Source organism: Gopherus flavomarginatus, chromosome 4 (assembly GCF_025201925.1).
Source record: "Gopherus flavomarginatus isolate rGopFla2 chromosome 4, rGopFla2.mat.asm, whole genome shotgun sequence".
NCBI classification, from domain to species: Eukaryota; Metazoa; Chordata; order Testudines; family Testudinidae; genus Gopherus; species Gopherus flavomarginatus.
In genome coordinates, this window is record NC_066620.1 from 194,014,337 (window position 1) to 194,032,520 (window position 18,184).

Here is an 18,184-nt window from a genome sequence, read left to right on the forward strand (position 1 = left end):
TCATAGAACAACAGGGGAATCATGCGAGCATAAGTCTAGCTTCATGAAGCAAGGACACTTAATGACAATAGAGCCTGAGACTTTGTACATTTTTAAACAAAAGCAAAGCCACCAAAATAAATATATGTGAAAATCACTTGTTTAAAAGTGTACTGTTTAAAAAAGACTAATACAATAGGCTAAAACAGATGCATTCTTGACTTTAGCAGTCTATTACATATTTCTACCTGTAATTCTTTTTGTTGTCTACGACGACGATTAAGATAGTCTTCATTCTGTCTTGTCTCATTTTCATTGGAACGTAAACGATGTTGAGATGTTGACAACTGTGCCATTTTGTTTTCAACTTCTTTCTGCAAGTGACTTAAAATATAAAATTTATCATAAGATTATATGCTCACCAATTACAAATTCTACCAAATGGACTGAACAATGGCAATGAAACAAGAATTCTGATATAGGAGCTAATGACTGATAGGGAGACTGAATGCTTTATCACTAGCTCACTAGTTCATAATTGGTTATCATCTGATAGTTATTTAGTAGTCTCTGTTCAGTCCCTAGTGGGTACTGCATCCGTGTTAAATAAACCACCATCTCATTAAGAACCCTTATCAGCAGCTTTAGCAGAAAGGCCAAGTGCCTGAACTAAAATGTGTTATTACTTCTAAAATTGCTAGTATACTTGAAGGCCAGATACTTCACTCTAACCAAAGTTCTAAGTCAGTATGGAGAAACTTGGCCTACCACTTCGCATACTTGTTCTTTTTAAGGAGGATTTCAATCCTCAAGACTGTTAATATGGCACTTTTAGTGAGCAGTAAATTCACTTAAAAAGCAAAACAGACACTCTAGTTAACCTTCATATAGAGTGGACAAAATACTCATATATAGCTTTCATAACTGGAAACGGCAGTGGCAGCATCTCAGCCGACCATAGTAAAAAACACTTTTTTGCAGTAAATTATGCGTATTTCAATATAGGCTTTAGTGTTAGTGTTTAAAAGAAACAATAGATTAAGCAGGATCCCAATATAAGATTTAACAACATTTTTTTATAGTACAAGGCTTAATAAAAATGTAATGTTTATAATACAAGAGAGACTAAAGGAAATGCCATACTCATCCCACGTTCTAAGGGAGACTTTTTGTTGTTTTTTTGTTTCTTTGTTTTTTGTTTTTTAAAAAAACACTTCACTTGCAAAATTTGCAACAGAAATATAAAAGCATTTTGGTAACAACTGAAAACTTGAAAAAAGTAGTGGACTAGAAGCTGATTATTAACATAAGAGAATCTGACTGATTTATTTTAATAATCTAAATGGAGAAAAATATAAATACAAAACCACACCCTAAACAGCAAAAAGTTATTAGAAAAGACGGTTACTCACTTTTGTAACTGTTGTTCTTCGAGATGTGTTGCTCATATCCATTCCAGTTAGGTGAGCGCGCGCCGCATGCACGTTCGTCGGAAGACTTTTACCCTAGCAACACTCGGTGGGCCGGCAGGGAGCCCCCTGGAGTGGCGCCGCTATGGCGCTTGATATATACCCATGCCAGCCCATCCGTCCCTAAGTTCCTTCTTCCCGGCTATTCCGATAGTGGGGAAGGAGGGCGGGTTTGGAACGGATATGAGCAACACATCTCGAAGAACAACAGTTACAAAGGTGAGTAACCATCTTTTCTTCTTCGAGTGCTTGCTCATATCCATTCCAGTTAGGTGATTCCCAAGCCTTACCTAGGCGGAGGGGTCGGAGCGAGATATTGCGGAATGTAAGACTGCTGAGCCAAAGGTGGCATTGTCTCTGGACTGCTGGACCAATGCATAGTGCGATGCAAAGGTGTGGATGGAAGACCAGGTGGCCACGCGGCATATTTCCTGGATGGGAACATGGGCCAAGAACGCAGCAGATGAGGCTTGAGCCCGAGTAGAGTGGGCGGTGAGATGGCCGGTCGGAACGTGAGCCAAGTCACAGCATGCCCGAATACAGGATGTCACCCAAGATGAAATTCGTTGGGAAGAGATTGGCATGCCCTTCATGCGCTCTGCCACCGCTACAAATAGCTGAGGCGAATGTTGGAAGGGTTTGGTCCTCTCGATGTAAAAGGCGAGAGCCCTGCGGACATCCAGAGTGTGCAGCTGTTGTTCCCGACACGATGAATGCGGCTTTGGAAAAAAGACTGGCAGAAAGATGTCCTGATTAACATGGAAAGCAGAGACCACCTTAGGGAGGAATGCCGGGTGCGGTCGCAGCTGTACCTTGTCCTTGTGGAATACCGTATATGGGGGATCTACAGTCAATGCTTGAAGTTCCGAGAATCGCCTAGCCGAGGTGATAGCGACGAGGAAGGCTGTCTTCCAGGGCAGGTACAGCAGCGAGCATGTGGCTAAAGGCTCAAAGGAGGGACCCATGAGCCTAGCTAACACAAGCTTTAGATCCCAGGTAGGGGTAGGGCGTTTGACCTGAGGGTAGAGTCACTCCAAGCCTTTGAGGAATCTGGAAACTATGGGATGAGAAAAAATGGAACTGCCAGTTTCCCCAGGATGGAAGGTGGAAATAGCTGCAAGATGCACCCTTACAGAAGAGATCGCCAGGCCCTGCTCTTTGAGGGACCATAAATAGTCCAAGATAATGGGGACTGATACAGTTTGTGGGCTAAGGTCATGCTGGGTGGACCAGTGAGAGAAGCGCTTCCATTTAGCAAGATATGTTGTTCGCGTGGAAGTCTTTCTGCTTCCCAGCAGCACCTGCTGCACTGAAGTGGAACAACGCAACTCCGATTGGCTCAAACAGACAGCAGCCATGCTGTCAGATGAAGGGAATGCAGGCCCGGGTGGTGAAGCCTGCCGAAGTCCTGCGTGATGAGGTCTGGGCAGAGTGGCAGGGGAATCGGGTCTGACAGAGAAAGGTCGAGCAGCAGGGTGTACCAGTGCTGTCTCAGCATGCCGGAGCGATCAGTATTAGGCGGGCTCTGTCCCTGCGGAGCCTAAGTAGAACTCGGTGGATGAGAGGAAATGGTGGGAAGGCATAAAATAGGTGACCTTTCCACGGAATTAGGAAAGCATCCGAGAGGCATTTCCTGTTCACTCTGGAGGCAAAAAGGTCTATATGGGGAAATCCTCACCTCCGGAAAACAGAATGGAGAATGTCCAGACGGATGGACCACTCATACGACAGGAAGGATCTGCTCAGTAGATCTGCGAGAGTGTTCCAAACTCCTGGGAGAAAGGAGGCTACTAGATCTATGGAATGGGCTATGCAGAAGTCCCACAGTTGGATCGCCTCCCGACAAAGTGGGGAGGACCGTGTCCCTCCCTGTTTGTTTATGTAATACATGGCCGTTGTGTTGTACGTGAACACTGCAACACAATGGCCCTGTAGATGGCGTTGGAACGCTCGGCACGCCAGCCGAACCGCTCTCGGACACTGATGTGTAACGTCAACTCCCGGGACAACCAAAGGCCTTGAGTGCAAAGGTGCCCTATGTGAGCACTCCAGCCGAGAGATGACGCGTCTATTGTTAGGGACGTGGAGGGCTGCAGTGGATGAAACGGCAGACCTGCAAACACCAGGGATGACGTTCGCCACCAGTCGAGGGAGCTCAGAACGCTCGGTGGAATTGTGAGTAAAATGTCTATGGCGTCTCTGCCCGGACGATAGGCTGAGGCGAGCCAAGTTTGGAGAGGACGCATTCGCAGTCTGGCGTGCTTTGTGATGAATGTGCATGCAGCCATGCGACCGAGGAGGCCAAGGCAAGCGCAGGCAGAGGTTGTTGGGAAGCTCTGAAGTCTTTGTACAAGGGAGACTATAGCCTGAAAACGATGTGGGGGCAAACTGGCCGTTGCAAGGTTGGAGTCTGGCATGGCCCCGATAAGCTCTATCCTCTGCGTAGGCACCAGAGTGGACTTTTCTAAATTGATTATCAGGCCTAGACACGTGAACAGGTCCTTGATGATGGTCACATGACTGATGACTTGTGCCTCGAAGGCCCCTCGAATAAGCCAGTCGTCGAGGTAAGGAAAGACATGTATTCGACAATGCCATAGGGAAGCTGCGACGACCGCCATACACTTCGTGAAGACCCGAGGGGCCGAGGAGAGGCCAAAGAGAAGGACAGTAAACTGATAATGTCGATGATTTACCACAAAGCAGAGATACCGTCTGTGCGGGGGTAAATTGCAATGTGGAAATATGCGTCCTTCATGTCGAGAGCGGCGTACCAATCTCCGGGGTCCAGGGAAGGAATTATGGTTCTCAAGGATACCATGCGGAACTTGAACTTTTTCATGAATTTGTTCAGTCCTCGCAAGTCTAGCATAGGCCGGAGGCCCCCTTTTGCCTTGGGGATTAGGAAATATCGGGAATAAAACCCCTTGCCCCTTAATTCCTCCGGTACCTCCTCTATAGCTCCGATTGTAAGGAGTCTCCAGACCTCCTGGAGGAGGAGTTGCTCGTGAGAGGGGTCCCTGAAGAGGGACGAGGAGGGGGGGTGGGAGGGAAGGGGTGAAACAAACTGAAGATGGTATCCAAGCTCCACCATGCGTAGGACCTAACGATCTGAAGTTAATTGGGACCACGTAGGGAGGAATGGGGAAAGGCGGTTGTAGAACTGAAAGGGATCTGGGAGGCAACTGGTACACTGCTCTCGGGCGCACCCTCAAAAGCTTCATTTGGGTCCCGCTGTTGGTTTGGTGGGACTGGAATTGTTACCCCCTTGAGGTCCAGACTGACGTCTGCGGTTGGTACGACCTCGTCTTCTGACAAAGTCTTGCCTTGGCGGGGGGTAAGGGCGCTGAGATTGGGAGCGGAATGGCCGTCTTTAAGTCTGTGGCGTATGCATTCCCAGCGAATGCATAATAACGCGGTTGTCCTTTAGACTCTGCAGCCTGGGGTCTGTCTTTTGTGAGAACAAGCCCTGTCCATCAAATGGCAAGTCTTGTATGGTATGTTGAAGTTCAGGTGGCAGGCCTGACATTTGCAGCCATGATATACATCGCATGGTTATTCCAGAGGCGACTGTTCTAGCCGCCGAATCGGCAGCATCTAGCGAGGCCTGTAGGGAGGTCCGAGCAACTCTCATCTCCTCCTCTAGGAGTGCTGTAAATTCCTGGCGGGAGTCCTGCAGGACCAGCTCTGTAAATTTCCCCACCGCCTCCCAGGTGTTGTAGTTGTACCTACTCAGGAGGGCTTGTTGGTTCGCTACCCTGAGTTGGAGGGCTCCCGCGGAATAGATTTTTCGTCCCAACAAATCCATACGCCTGGCCTCCCTTGATTTAGGTGCAGGGACTTGTTGGCCATGGCACTCCCGTTCATTGATGGACTGTACAACCAATGAACAGGGAGGGGGGTGTACATAGAAGTATTCATACCCCTTGAAGGCACCATGTACTTCTGTTCGACCCCTCTGGCTGTGGGCGGGATGGATGCCGGGGATTGCCAGATAGTGTCTGCTCTAGCCTGGATCGAACGGATGAAGGGAAGAGCCACTCTAGTTGGCGTCTCCACAGACAAAATGCTTATCACCGGGTCCGCCACCTCTGGAACTTCCTCTACCGGTAAGTTAATATTCTGGGCAACATCCTGCAGAAGGTCCTGGTGTGACCTGAGGTCAATCGGAGGTGGGCCCGATGATGATGTCCCCGCTACTGCCTCATCCAGAGAAAAGGAGGATGACAGCCCAGGGACAAATGGGTCCTGCACTGACTCCCGATCCTGGGGGATCTCCGGAGCCATAAGATCGTGTGGTTCCGATGCTTGGGTACAGGTTTCCTCTGTACCAGCCGGGGGAGGTCTGCTCACAGTGGCCTCTGGCACACGATGTTCTGAGTGACCAGAGCATGATGGGCCAGCCGGTTCCCCTTGGGCTTGGTCATAAGCCCAAGGTGTCCAAAAGGACCACTGATGAGGTCCGTGGTCCGGGCCATGGGTATGCATATCTGAATCCCCATAGGAAGCACTGTCCGCATGGGATGAGAGGGATGGATGACGAGAAGGCCACAGAGGAGCTGAGGCCGATTGGATCAGGTCTCTGCGTCCATTCGATCCTTCTCTACGCGGTACCGGAGAATGGTACCGGGAGTCGTATTGGTGCGGAGAGTGCGACCGGGACCTGCGACCAGAGCGGTGCCGGGAGGTTGACTGGTGCCTTGAATCTCCGTGCCGAGATCGGCTGCGAGAGGTACGGTGGTGTCGGGACCTAGACCGGTGCCAAGAGTACCGGGACGGCGACCAGGATCTGGAGCGGTGCAGCAAGTATACCAGTACTGAGATGGAGAGTGGTATCAGGACTGCGAGAGGCGTCAGGATCGGGATCGATGGCAGGACCAAGAGTGCCTGCGGGACCTGGATCGTGACCGGTGATGGTCGATGTACCAGGTGAAGATGGCCTCATCATGGTGGGCTTGCTCAATGATTGAACAATCCACACCGGCGGTGCTGCGGGTTGAGGCAGCTCGGGCTCTGTCAAGGCAATTAGTTCTCGTGCTGTGGAGAAAATCTCCGGCGTGGACGGCATGACAAGCTCGACCACAGCGTATGCCGGGGAGCTGACAGGCACCGGACTGGACGGCTCTTGTGAGACTGGAATCAACGGTGCAGAGGTCTTCGGTGCTGCGGCAGTTAGCAGTGCTGGGTGGTCCGACTTGGTTGTATGCTCTGACTGCGGCGTAGATACAGGGGCCGCACGAGTCTTATGCCTCTTGCTCCTTGGGGAGAGGGAGCGGTGCCGAGCACAAGCTTGGGCTGGTGAAGGCTGGTGCCAAGGAGCCTTCACTGCAGTTGTGCACTCCGGTGCGGATGAGACACTTGTCCTCGGTGCCGCAGTCAGTGCCGAAGCTGGAGGAGTTAGAGCTGCCTCCATCAAAAGTTGCTTCAGGCCATAGTCCTGTTCCGTTTTTGTCCGGGGCTTGAAAGCCTTGCAGATTCAACACTTGTCCGCAAGGTGGGATTCGCCCAATCACTTTAAACAGGAGTCGTAAGGGTCTCCTGTGGGCATCGGTCTATGACAGGCCGAGCACGGTTTGAAGCCAGGGAAGCGGGCATGGGCCCCGGTACCGGGTGAGGAGAAGGGGCTAACCCCCGATCCTCTTTAACTATATACAATAACTACTACAAGAACTACTAAAACAGAACTAACTAGAACTATAGAAAATCCAACTATATACACAATAACTATATAAATGAGTGAATAGCTAGGGAGGTGGAGATCAGCTAAGCCGTGCTCCACTGTTCCAACGACCGACACGGGCGGTAAGAAGGAACTGAGGGCCGGATGGGCCGGCAGGGGTATATATCAAGCGCCATAGCGGCGCCACTCCAGGGGGCGCCCTGACGGCCCACCAAGTGTTGCTAGGGTAAAAGTCTTCCGACGAACGTGCATGCGGCACGTGCACACCTAACTGGAATGGATATGAGCAAGCACTCGAAGAAGAACTCACAGAATTTTAAACATCTTAGGTGTTAATAGTTAAGGAAAATTTCTTTTCAATAAATTTTTAATTCAACAGTGACCTATTTTCTCACTTAATCTGTATTATAGCTCAGCCCCCAAAATAAAGTATTTTAATGGTACTAATTGGAGTTGGTCAAAAAGGTTATTACTACCACCTCTGAAATCTCTCAAGAATAAATGCTGGTTTTCTTTTAAAGCTTGCTGTTTTGAAAAAGTAAGACTAATCAAGATGACTACATATAGTTGCACGTAGGTGTCTGTTACAGCTATCCCCATACTCCATTTTGTTTCTTACAGCTGTCCCCATACTCCATTTTGTTTTTGTTCTCCTCCTGTGGCCGCCCTTCCCTGGCTGTTAAGTTGTTTACCAGGGCCACTGCCCTTCTCAAAGGGAGGGCCCCTTAAGTTGTTTAACAAGAGCCATTGCCCTTCTCAAAGGGATGGCCACTTGTGCTGGGTGCTAAATGGGACCACTGCCCTGTTCAAAGGGTTAGTCCTGTTATCACCTCGTTGAACCTGGGCTCGGTGTAGGGCAGGCAATGTCCAGAGCTGCAAGACCTATTGTGTTTTTAAGATCCTGGGCATGAGTCACAGGCCTCATGTGCTTTTGAGTCACCTATTGCACAGGACTCTGCACAGGAATGTCTCTGAGCTCACCTGCAGTTTTTCCCTGTGCCTCCTCCCCTGTGACAGAGGGAGCCTATCAGGATTACTGGCGGGAGACTGCCTAAATTTGCCTTTAAAAACAGACATTTTTGAAACAAACATCAGAAAGGTTCCTGCATTGCTGCCTGGTCTGATCAGCCAGGGGTTTTGGGGGGTCCTTTCCCCGCTCTTGTTTCATTTTTGAGCGTACCCCCGGTTTTTTAAACCCCCCGCCCCCACGAAGAACAAATTGCTACCTCAGAGATCTCCTGATTATTGAGACTGTACCGAGCCCTCCTTGCTTCTTCTAATGTTGCTGCTGTTTCTGCCTTTCCTGCTGCCTTGGGGACTGGTAAGAATCCCTCTGTAAAAACTTTCCCTACTTTTATTTTATTACTTTAGCTGCTGGCTCTGTTTCCCCAGCACACAGACTCAAGCTAAACCTTGCAGTGTGTCTTAAAACCTCTCGAACTCCGCGGCGCTTTACTGCTAAAAATAAGTTTGTGCCGCTGCTAAGCTCTGCTCCTGTGGGCTTTGCCTCGGGGCTCTCTGCTTTCAGCTGTATCCACTGCAGCCACCATCCCTTGGCTTCCTTGGGAGCTGGATCCTGGGCACATACCATTCTGCCCTCTGTAACTTCCCCATAGCATAAGGTGCACCATAGGTTTTGGGTTTTTTTAGATTAATAAGTCATAGTTTGTTAAGATTGTAGAGCTTGTAAGTTCACCTGCCTTGTTATAGTTTACTGTTTTGTTGCACCGTATAGTTGCTTGTTATAGTTTTGCTTAGAATTGTGATATTTGTTGTTTTGCCTAGTCGTTCGTTAAGATAGATAAGGTTTTTGCTGCTTAAATTCGTCTTCCCGCTGTCCTGATCTCTCACTGAACTTTCCCGTGTCTATTTTTCCCCCGCTCCAATCTCCCCCTGTGTGTTTCTCCGTGTCTCCCTGTTGTAACTCTTTGCTGCTTTTCCCCCCGCATCTGCACTCTCTCCGAACTTCCCAACTCCTTGCTGCTTCCCCCCACCGCGTCTGCATCACCCTCCGAACTTCCCAAACCCCTTGCTGCTTCTCCCCCTGTGAAACTTCCCAAACCCTTTGCCGCTTTTTTTTCCTTTGTTTTTGCTGTCCGCTTGTTGCTTAAACCTCTCTCTAGCCCTTCTTTACACTTCTCCGCTGCCGCTCCCCTACCGAAGATCACCATCACACTGCTCCATTGTCCTTACCCTGCAGGGCTTCAGAGTCTCTCGCTGCTTCCAGCCGCACTCTCCTCTCATCAGTTGCTACTAATCATTCACTCCCCTCCCCGTTCCTGTTCCTTGACACAGCCTTCACATTTTACTTGTAATTATAACACTCCATTGGTTGCTTCCACTTTTCTGATATACTTTGTATTTGCATTGATATCATTGTGTTATATCGTGTATAAGGCCACTAACCACTTAATACATTCTATCTAAGATTGTTGACCATTTTATATAGAAGCTACCATTTTATTTTGCATTTCTTTTTGATACGCTTATTGACTGTACTGTATCCCATTGTGCTGAACCCCACTTACTGTACTCCACAGTTAGAACTCCCTACACTGTTCAATAAGAACCCCCCGCATCATTGTCTATTGTAAACACCCTATACACCCCATCCCATTGTATTTCATTGTTAAATTCTCACCACTTCCTTTTTCCTTTAATAAAGAAATTAATTGGCACCCGACCTGTGTGGTAATTGCTCCCCAAGATCCCATATACCTGCAGGCAGGGACAGTAGGTATGCCAAATGCTTGGAACTGAGGCCTGGTCTACACTACAGTTAGGTCAACACAAGACAGCTTACATTGATCTAACAATGGAAGTGTGTACACTAAAATTTTGCTCCCACCAACATAAGTGCCCCACTATGCCGATTTAACTCCATCTCCATGAGAGGCACAGAGTCAATGTCAATGCAGTTAGGTTGACACAGTGTCAGTGCAGACCCTGCAAAGCTTATATAGACTGTTACTGGCTTTCAAAAGTCATCCCAAAATGCCCCAAAATGATACAAGTGCTCCTGGTGAGAATGCACACCACTGACACACGGAATGAAGTGTAGACATACACAAGCAATATAATTACTGCAGCAGCTGTATGCCGACATAAATTAGCTTGACTTAATTTTGTAGCGTAGACATGACCTAACAAAATAGCTACAAATCTTTTAACAAAGGGAAATTGGTGTGAGGCTAATTTCGAAACACTACTCCATTTTCATAGTATTTTTAGAGACCTTTCATTTCAGGCTTGCTCTTTGACCAAGGCTACAAAAATGAAAGGAAGGTAACTGGATTTCTCAGAGTATGTTGTCTCTGCAAATCCCATGTTTTTGGGCCACATCCACATGCCACAAGCTCAAAACAATTAAGAAGGAACTCAAAAATATGAATCTATTACAAAAGGTACTTCTGGAAAATTGATACGTGATTTTAATAAGTCTGGATGAGGAAAAAAACTTGGCAAGAAAAAAGTGTGATGCAGACACTGTCATGGAGTTAAGTCGAGGAAAAGAAAGGTGAACTGAAGAGAAGGGTACCTTTTTCTACAATGCAGAAGGTAGAGTTCTTTTTAGATTTTGTGTTTTAAAACACTCCTGAACCCCTCGAACAGGAGTAGAAAGACAAAGAGCAAAAGATGTTACTTGTATCACCTTGAGAGAGAATACTTTACACTTCAGCAATACGACACTAACCTTATTTCTGCTTCCACGTCTTTACTTAGGAATTTTGGCCTGGTATTATCAGATGAATAATAACGTCTCTCAAACACTTGATCACCCTCAGCAGTAAAAGCTTCTCTACAGTTTTTTGGAGGCCTCTTGCTCTGCATTACTTCACGAGCCTTTGGGTTACTCTGAAAAACATAGGCTTTTTCTCATAAAAAGTACTCTCAGTGGCTAGCAATTTGAAATGTTATCTATGTTTCTGATCCTTAGAACACCCAAAGCTCTCACTGACTTCTACCAAACTCAGGCGTGGTATTTCTTGCTTTCGGAACAGTAAGAAAACTCAGTTTAAGATTTAAGAACTTGATTTGACACTTAAGAAAAGTCTAAGTCCCTTACACTTCGAATAAAAAACAACCTACTTAAGAGTTACCTGGACCAATGAGTCTACTAAAGGGTCTTAAGATGACAAAAATAATGATATTCAAGATGGAATACACCCTTAGATCATCTACTGAATCCATCTGGTAGTATTCTTTGTACAGTTTCATTTTAAATCTCTCAATTAATGACTTTTTCCCTGTTTCCTTTGGAAAAATACTCCACAACTACACGATTGCCTACATATAAAAGTTGCACCGGTTTAATCAAAACACCTTCGGTAAAATTGATTCAGCTTTCTTTAGGCCAAGCCCAGTATGCTTGCCATCCCATTTCTCTTAGGGTTACACTGGGGACTTATATCAACATAACTACGTCTCTCAGGAGTGTAAAAAATTCACATCCCTGAGAGATGTTGCTATGCCAACCTAACCACCACTGTAGACAGTGCTAGGTCAATGGAAGAATCCACCTCTCGGGGAGATGGATTACCTACACCAATGGGAGCACCCCACTCTTGGGTGCAGGTAGTGTTTACACTTAAGCGCTACATTGGTGTAGCTGCAGCACTGCAGCTGTGCCACTGTACATGTTTAAATGTAGACATACCCTTAGCTACATCTCCTTCTAATGACTTAAAACAAATCCTCTCTCTCTCTGATCTTCACACCATTCAAACATATATTTTCTAGCGTAGACTAGGCCTGAGGTTCATATTACGTCACTCAGATGTGAAAAATCCACATCTCTGAGTGACGCACTCAAATCAACCTAACCTCCAGTGTAGACAGTGCCTCTCGGGCAGGAGAATTACCTACATCAATGGGATAATCCTCCCCTTAGCGTAGGCAGTAACTTCACTGAAGCGCTACAGAAGTGCAACTGTGCCACTGCAGCATTTTAAATGTAGACAAATATATACATCTTTCTACTGTATTTTCCACTGCATACATCCAATGAAGTGGCCTTTAGCTCACGAAAGCTCATGCTCAAATAAATTTGTTAGTCTCTAAGGTGCCACAAGTACTCCTGTTCTTTTTGTGGATACAGACTAACACGGCTGCTATTCTGAAACCTTAGAGGACTGTGTCCTGTTACTTACCCAAGCAATATCTATCAGAAGAAAGAAATTAATCAAATACTTGTAACACTAGTTTCTTTCCTTATAGGCCATTATTTCCTGCCCCGTAATCTGTTTTCTTGCTTCTCTCCAAATTCCCTGCAATTTTCTTTATCTGTCAGAAATTAAGATGCCCAGAACTGGGAGCAGTATGTTAAGTGCAGTACAGACAGAACTAATCCTATTAGCATTTTTCCCCTGCCATATTACATTGTAAACTTGCATCTATTTTGCTATGAACCAGAACTTCTTGGGGGGTTGGGAAGGAGGTCTCAGATATTACTGCTTTTCAAAGCTTAGTTTACATTAGGAAACGGACAACTGCCAGCAATGGGTCTCTTTGAACCAGGGTGGATAAAAATCAATAACTTAAAAAAAAATGGATCTTTTATTTAAATCTGATTTTTTTGATAAAATGCTTTTTAAAAAAAAAGCAATCTAAAGATAGTTTTAATTAAGATAAATTATAGCTCAAAGATATCTCATCATGGAATAGGGATTATAAATTCTAATTCTATAGTATGAGAATAAATTCATATTATGTTTAAGAAAAGTTTTGTAAAAGAATTCCAATAGTTCATGGATTAGGGACCCAATCTTATGGGGTCCCAGAGGCTTCTGTATAGATTAGTTAGGTTAATCTTTCTATCGACCCAATGGGACTCAGTGCTAAGTCTACAAAAGACGGTTACTCACTTTTGTAACTGTTGTTCTTCGAGATGTGTTGCTCATATCCATTCCAGTTAGGTGTGCATGTGCCGCGTGCACATTTGTCGGAGATTTTTACCCTAGCAACACTAGGTGGGCCGGCAGGGCGCCCCCTGGAGTGGCACCGCTATGGTGCCGGATATATACCCCTGCCGGCCCCACTGCTCCTCAGTTCCTTCTTGCTGGCTACTCCGACAGTGGGGAAAGAGGGCGGGTGTGGAATGGATATGAGCAACGCATCTCGAAGAACAACAGTTGCAAAGGTGAGTAACCATCTTTTCTTCTTCGAGTGATTGCTCATATCCATTCCAGTTAGGTGATTCCCAAGCCTTACCTAGGCGGTGGGGTCGGAGCGAGACATTGCGGAATCTAACATCGCTGAGCCAAAGGCGGCATCGTCTCTAGACTGTTCGACCAGTGCATAGTGGGATGCAAAAGTATGGACGGAAGACCAGGTAGCTGCGCGACATATTTCCTGGATGGGAACGTGGGCCAGGAAAGCGGCAGACGAGGCTTGAGCCCGAGTAGAGTGAATGGTGAGATGGCCAGTCAGAATGCGGGCCAAGTCGTAGCATGTCCGGATACAGGACGTCACCCAGGATGAGAGTCTCTGGGAAGAGATAGGCATGCCTTTCATGCGCTCCACGACCGCTACAAACAGCTGAGGCGAGCGTCTGAAAGGTTTGGTTATCTGAATGTAAAAGGCGAGGGCCCGGCGGACATCCAGGGTATGTAGCTGTTGTTCCCGGCGCAATGTATGCGGCTTCGGGAAGAAGACTGGTAGGAAAATGTCTTGATTAACGTGGAAGGCAGAGATCACCTTGGGAAGGAAAGCCGGGTGCGGCCACAGCTGTACCTTGTCCTTGTGGAAGATCGTATACGGTCTACCATCAAAGCACGAAGCTCCGATATTCGTCTGGGCAAGGTGATAGCAATGAGGAAGGTTGTCTTCCAGGACAGGTACAGCAGCGAGCATGTGGTTAATGGCTCAAAGGGAGGGCCCGTGAGCCTAGCTAATACAAGGTTGAGATCTCAGGTAGAGAAAGGGCGCTTAACCGGAGGGTAGAGTCGTTCCAAGCCCTTAAGGAACCTGGAAACTATAGGGTGAGAGAAAATCGAACTGCCGGATTCCCCAGGATGGAAGGTGGAAATCGTGGCCAGATGCACCCTTATCGAAGAGAGCGCCAGGCCCTGTTCCTTGAGGTACCATAAGTAGTCCAAGATAATTGGGACCGATACATCTTCGGGAGTAAGGTTACGCTGGGCGCACCAATGGGAGAAGCGCTTCCACTTGGTGAGGTATGTCGCCCGCGTGGAAGGCTTTCTGCTTCCCAGGAGAACCTGTTGCACTGGGGTGGAACAGCGCAATTCGGATTGGTTTAGCCAGACAGTAGTCATGCTGTCAGGAGGAGGGACTGCAGATCCAGGTGGTGAAGTCTGCCGAAGTCCTGTGTTATCAGGTCCGGGTAGAGCGGCAGAGGTATCGGGTCCACTAGAGATAGATCGAGCAGCATGGTGTACGAGTGCTGCCTCGGCCACGCCGGAGCGATCAGGATTAGCCTGTCCCTGCGGAGCTTGAGCAGGACTCTGTGGATTAGGGGAAAGGGCAGAAAGGCATAAAGTAGACGACCTTCCCAGGGAATTAGGAATGCGTCCGAGAGGGAGCCTGGGGAGCGACCCTGCAGGGAGTAGAACATCTGGCATTTCATGTTCTCTCGGGAGGCAAAGAGGTCTATCTAGGGAAAGCCCCACTTCTGGAATACCAAAAGGAGGCCGTCCGGACAGATGGATCACTTGTGGGACAGGAAGGATCTGCTCAGGTGATCCGCAAGAGAATTCCGGACTCCCAGGAGAAAGGAGGCTACTAGGTCTATCGAGTGGGCTATGCAGAAGTCCCACAGTCGCATCGCCTCTTGACAAAGGGGGGAAGATCGCGTCCCTCCCTACTTGTTTATGTAATACATGGCCGTTGTGCTGTCTGTGAAAAATGCAACACAACGGCCCTGTAGGTGATGCTGGAAGATCCGGCACGCCAGTCGGACCGCTCTCAGTTAGCGGACACTGATGTGAAGCGCCAGCTCCTGAAAAGACCAAAGACCCTGGGTGCGAAGGTGCCCTAAGTGAGCACCCCAGCCGAGAGAGGAAGCGTCTGTTGTCAGAGACACCGAGGGCTGTGGCGGATGGAACGGACGACCGGCACACACCAGGGAGGGTGTCAGCCATCAGTCAAGGGAGCCCAGAATGCTTGGTGGAACCATGATTATCATGTCTATGGCATTCCTGCGTGGACGGTAGACTGAGGCGAGCCAAGTCTGGAGAGGACGCATGTGCAGTCTCGTGTGCTTCGTAACAAAGGTGCACGCAGCCATGTGACAGAGGAGGCCGAGGCAGGTGTGGACAGAAGTTGTTGGGAAGCTTTTTAGTTGTTGTATAAGCGAGACTATAGTCTGAAACCGCTGTGGGGGCAAGCTGGCCGTTGCAAGACTGGAGTCCAGCATGGCCCCTATGAATTCTATCCTCTGCGTAGGTAGCAGAATGGATTTGTCCAGATTGATAATCAGGCCTAGATGGGTGAATAGGCCCTTGATGACGTTTACAAGAGGGGTAACCTGAGCCTCGGAGGTCCCTCGAATAAGCCAGTCGTCGAAGTATGGGAAGACATGTATTCGACGACAGCGGAGGGAGGCGGTGACTACCGCCATACACTTCGTGAATACCCGAGGGGCCGAAGAGAGGCCAAAGGGAAGGACCGCAAATTGGTAATGTTGACGATTCACCAAAAGCGTAGGTACCTTCTGTGCAGAGGGTAAATCGCGATGTGGAAATATGCGTCCCTCATGTCGAGAGCAGCATATCAACCTCCGGGGTCCAGGGAAGGGATGATGGTTCCCAGGGACACCATTCGGAACTTGAACTTTCTCATGAATTTGTTCAGTCCTCGCAAGTCCAGGATAGGCCGGAGGCCCCCTTTCGCCTTGGGAATTAGGAAATATCTGGAATAGAACCCCTTGCCCCTTAATTCCTCCGGAACCTCCTCTATAGCTCCCATCGCAAGGAGCCTTGAAACCTCCTGCATAAGGAGTTGCTCATGAGAGGGGTCCCTGAAGAGGGACGAGGAGGGAGGGTGGGGAGGTGGGTTTGAAATAAACTGAAGGCAGTAGCCAGATTCCACCGTGCGGAGGACCCAACGGTCCGAAGTTAGCTGGGACCATGCAGGGAGGAATGCGGCAAGGCGGTTGGCGAACTGGAAGGGAGCCTGGGAGGTCATTGCTACAGTGCTCTGGAGCGCAACCTCAAAAGTTTGGCTTTGGTCCCGCCGGTGGCTTGGTGGGACCGGAATTGTTACCCCCCTGAGGTCCAGACTGTCGTCTGCGAGAGGTACGACCTCACCTTCTGGTGAAGTCTTGCCCTAGTCGAGGTGGGGGGTAGGGGCGCTGAGGTCGCGACCGGAAAGACTGTCTTTGAGTCTGCAGCGTATGCATTCCCAGCGAACGCATAATTACGTGATTGTCCTTCAGATTCTGTAGCCAAGGGTCCGTCTTCTGGGAGAAGAGGCCCTGGCCATCAAAGGGTAGGTCCTGTATCGTGTACTGGAGTTCAGGTGGCAGGCCTGACACGTGCAGCCACGATATACGCCGCATGGCAATCCCAGAGGTGACGGTTCTAGCTGCCGAATCAGCGGCATCCAGCGAGGCCTGGAGGGAGGTCCGCGCCACTTTTTTCCCTTCCTCCAGGAGAGCTGTGAATTCCTGGCGGGAGTCCTGCGGGATGAGCTCTACAAACTTCCCTACTGCCTCCCAGGTGTTATAGCTGTACCTACTCAGGATGGCTTGCTGGTCCGCCACCCTGAGTTGGAGGCCTCTTGTAGAATAGATCTTTCTCCCCAACAAATCCATTCGCCTGGCCTCCCTTGATTTAGGAGCAGGGGCTTGCTGGCCATGGCGCTCCCGTTCATTGATGGATTGAACAACCAATGAACAAGGAGGGGGGTGTATGTACTGATACTCGTACCCTTTGGAGGGCACCATGTATTTACGTTCAACTCCTCTGGCTGTGGACGGTATGGATGCCGGGGATTGCCAGATGGTATCCGCTCTAGCCTGTATCGAGTAGATGAAGGGGAGGGCCACCCTGGCTGGAGCCTCAGCTGACAGTATACTGACAACGGGGTCGTCCACCTCAGGAATTTCCTCTACACGTAAGTTGATGTTGAGGGCGACGTGGCGTAGGAGGTCCTGGTGTGACCTGAGGTCGACTGGAGGCAGTCCAGATGTAGACGTCACCGCCATCGCTTCATCTGGGGAGGAAGAGGATGAAACCCCGGGAACCAGTGGGTCTTGGATCGACTCCTGGTCTTGGGGGATGTCCTGAGGTGGTGGATCTTGTGGGTCTGGCACGTGTGTTGGAGATTCCTCTGTACCTGGTGGGGGAGGTCTGCTCACCGTGGTCTCTGGCGCCCAATGTTCAGAAGGGCCGGAGCGCGATGGTACATGCAGATCACCTTGGGTTTGGTGGTAGGCCTAAGGTGTCCAAAAGGGCCACTGATGAGGTCCCTGGTGGTTATCTGAATCCCAGTATGATGCAGTCTCTGCATGGGAAGAGATCGACTGATGACAAGACGGCCATGGGGGAGCGGAGACCGTTTGATGTAGGTCTCTGCATCCACTCGAACCGTCCCTACGCGATGCCGGAGAACGGTACTGAGAGTCGTGATGGTGCTGGGAGTGGGACCGGGACCTGCGACCAGCACGGTGCCGGGAAGTCGACCGGTGCCTGGAATCGCTGTGCCGAGATCGGCTGCGAGGAGTCTGGTGCCACGAGTGGTGCCGAGATCTGGAGCAGTGCCGGTAGTACCTGGATGGCGACCGGGACCTCGAGCGGTGCCGCGAGTACGACCGGTACCTCGATGGGGAACGGTACCGGGACTGCGAGCGGCCGTGGGACCAGGAATGCCCGTGGGACCTGGATCAGGACTGGCGACGTTCCGTGGTACCAGGCGAAGAAGGTCTCATGAGGGCTGGCTTGCCTAGGACCTGAGGAACCCGCACCGGCGGTGCCGGGGGTTGAGACAGCTCAGGCTCCGTCAAGGCAATCAAGTCCTGTGCCGTTGAAAACGTCTCCGGAGTGGAGGGCACAATAAGCTCAACCACGGCGCGTACTGGGGAGCTGGTGAGCACCGG

The 18,184-nt window shown here is 49.2% G+C and overlaps 1 protein-coding gene across 4 annotated transcripts in view; it reads right to left on the reverse strand.

Annotated features, from left to right (window-relative positions):
• SMC6 (structural maintenance of chromosomes 6) overlaps window positions 1-18,184 on the reverse strand; it is a 103,748-nt gene that overhangs the window by 46,895 nt on the left and 38,669 nt on the right. For all 4 annotated transcript variants that reach the window (XM_050950670.1, XM_050950669.1, XM_050950671.1 and 1 more), the window contains 2 exons: window positions 10,823-10,983; window positions 228-363 (listed from right to left, as the gene is read on the reverse strand). In XM_050950670.1, coding sequence (XP_050806627.1) covers window positions 228-363; window positions 10,823-10,983 — 297 coding nt within the window. The remainder of the gene's footprint in view (window positions 1-227; window positions 364-10,822; window positions 10,984-18,184) is intronic.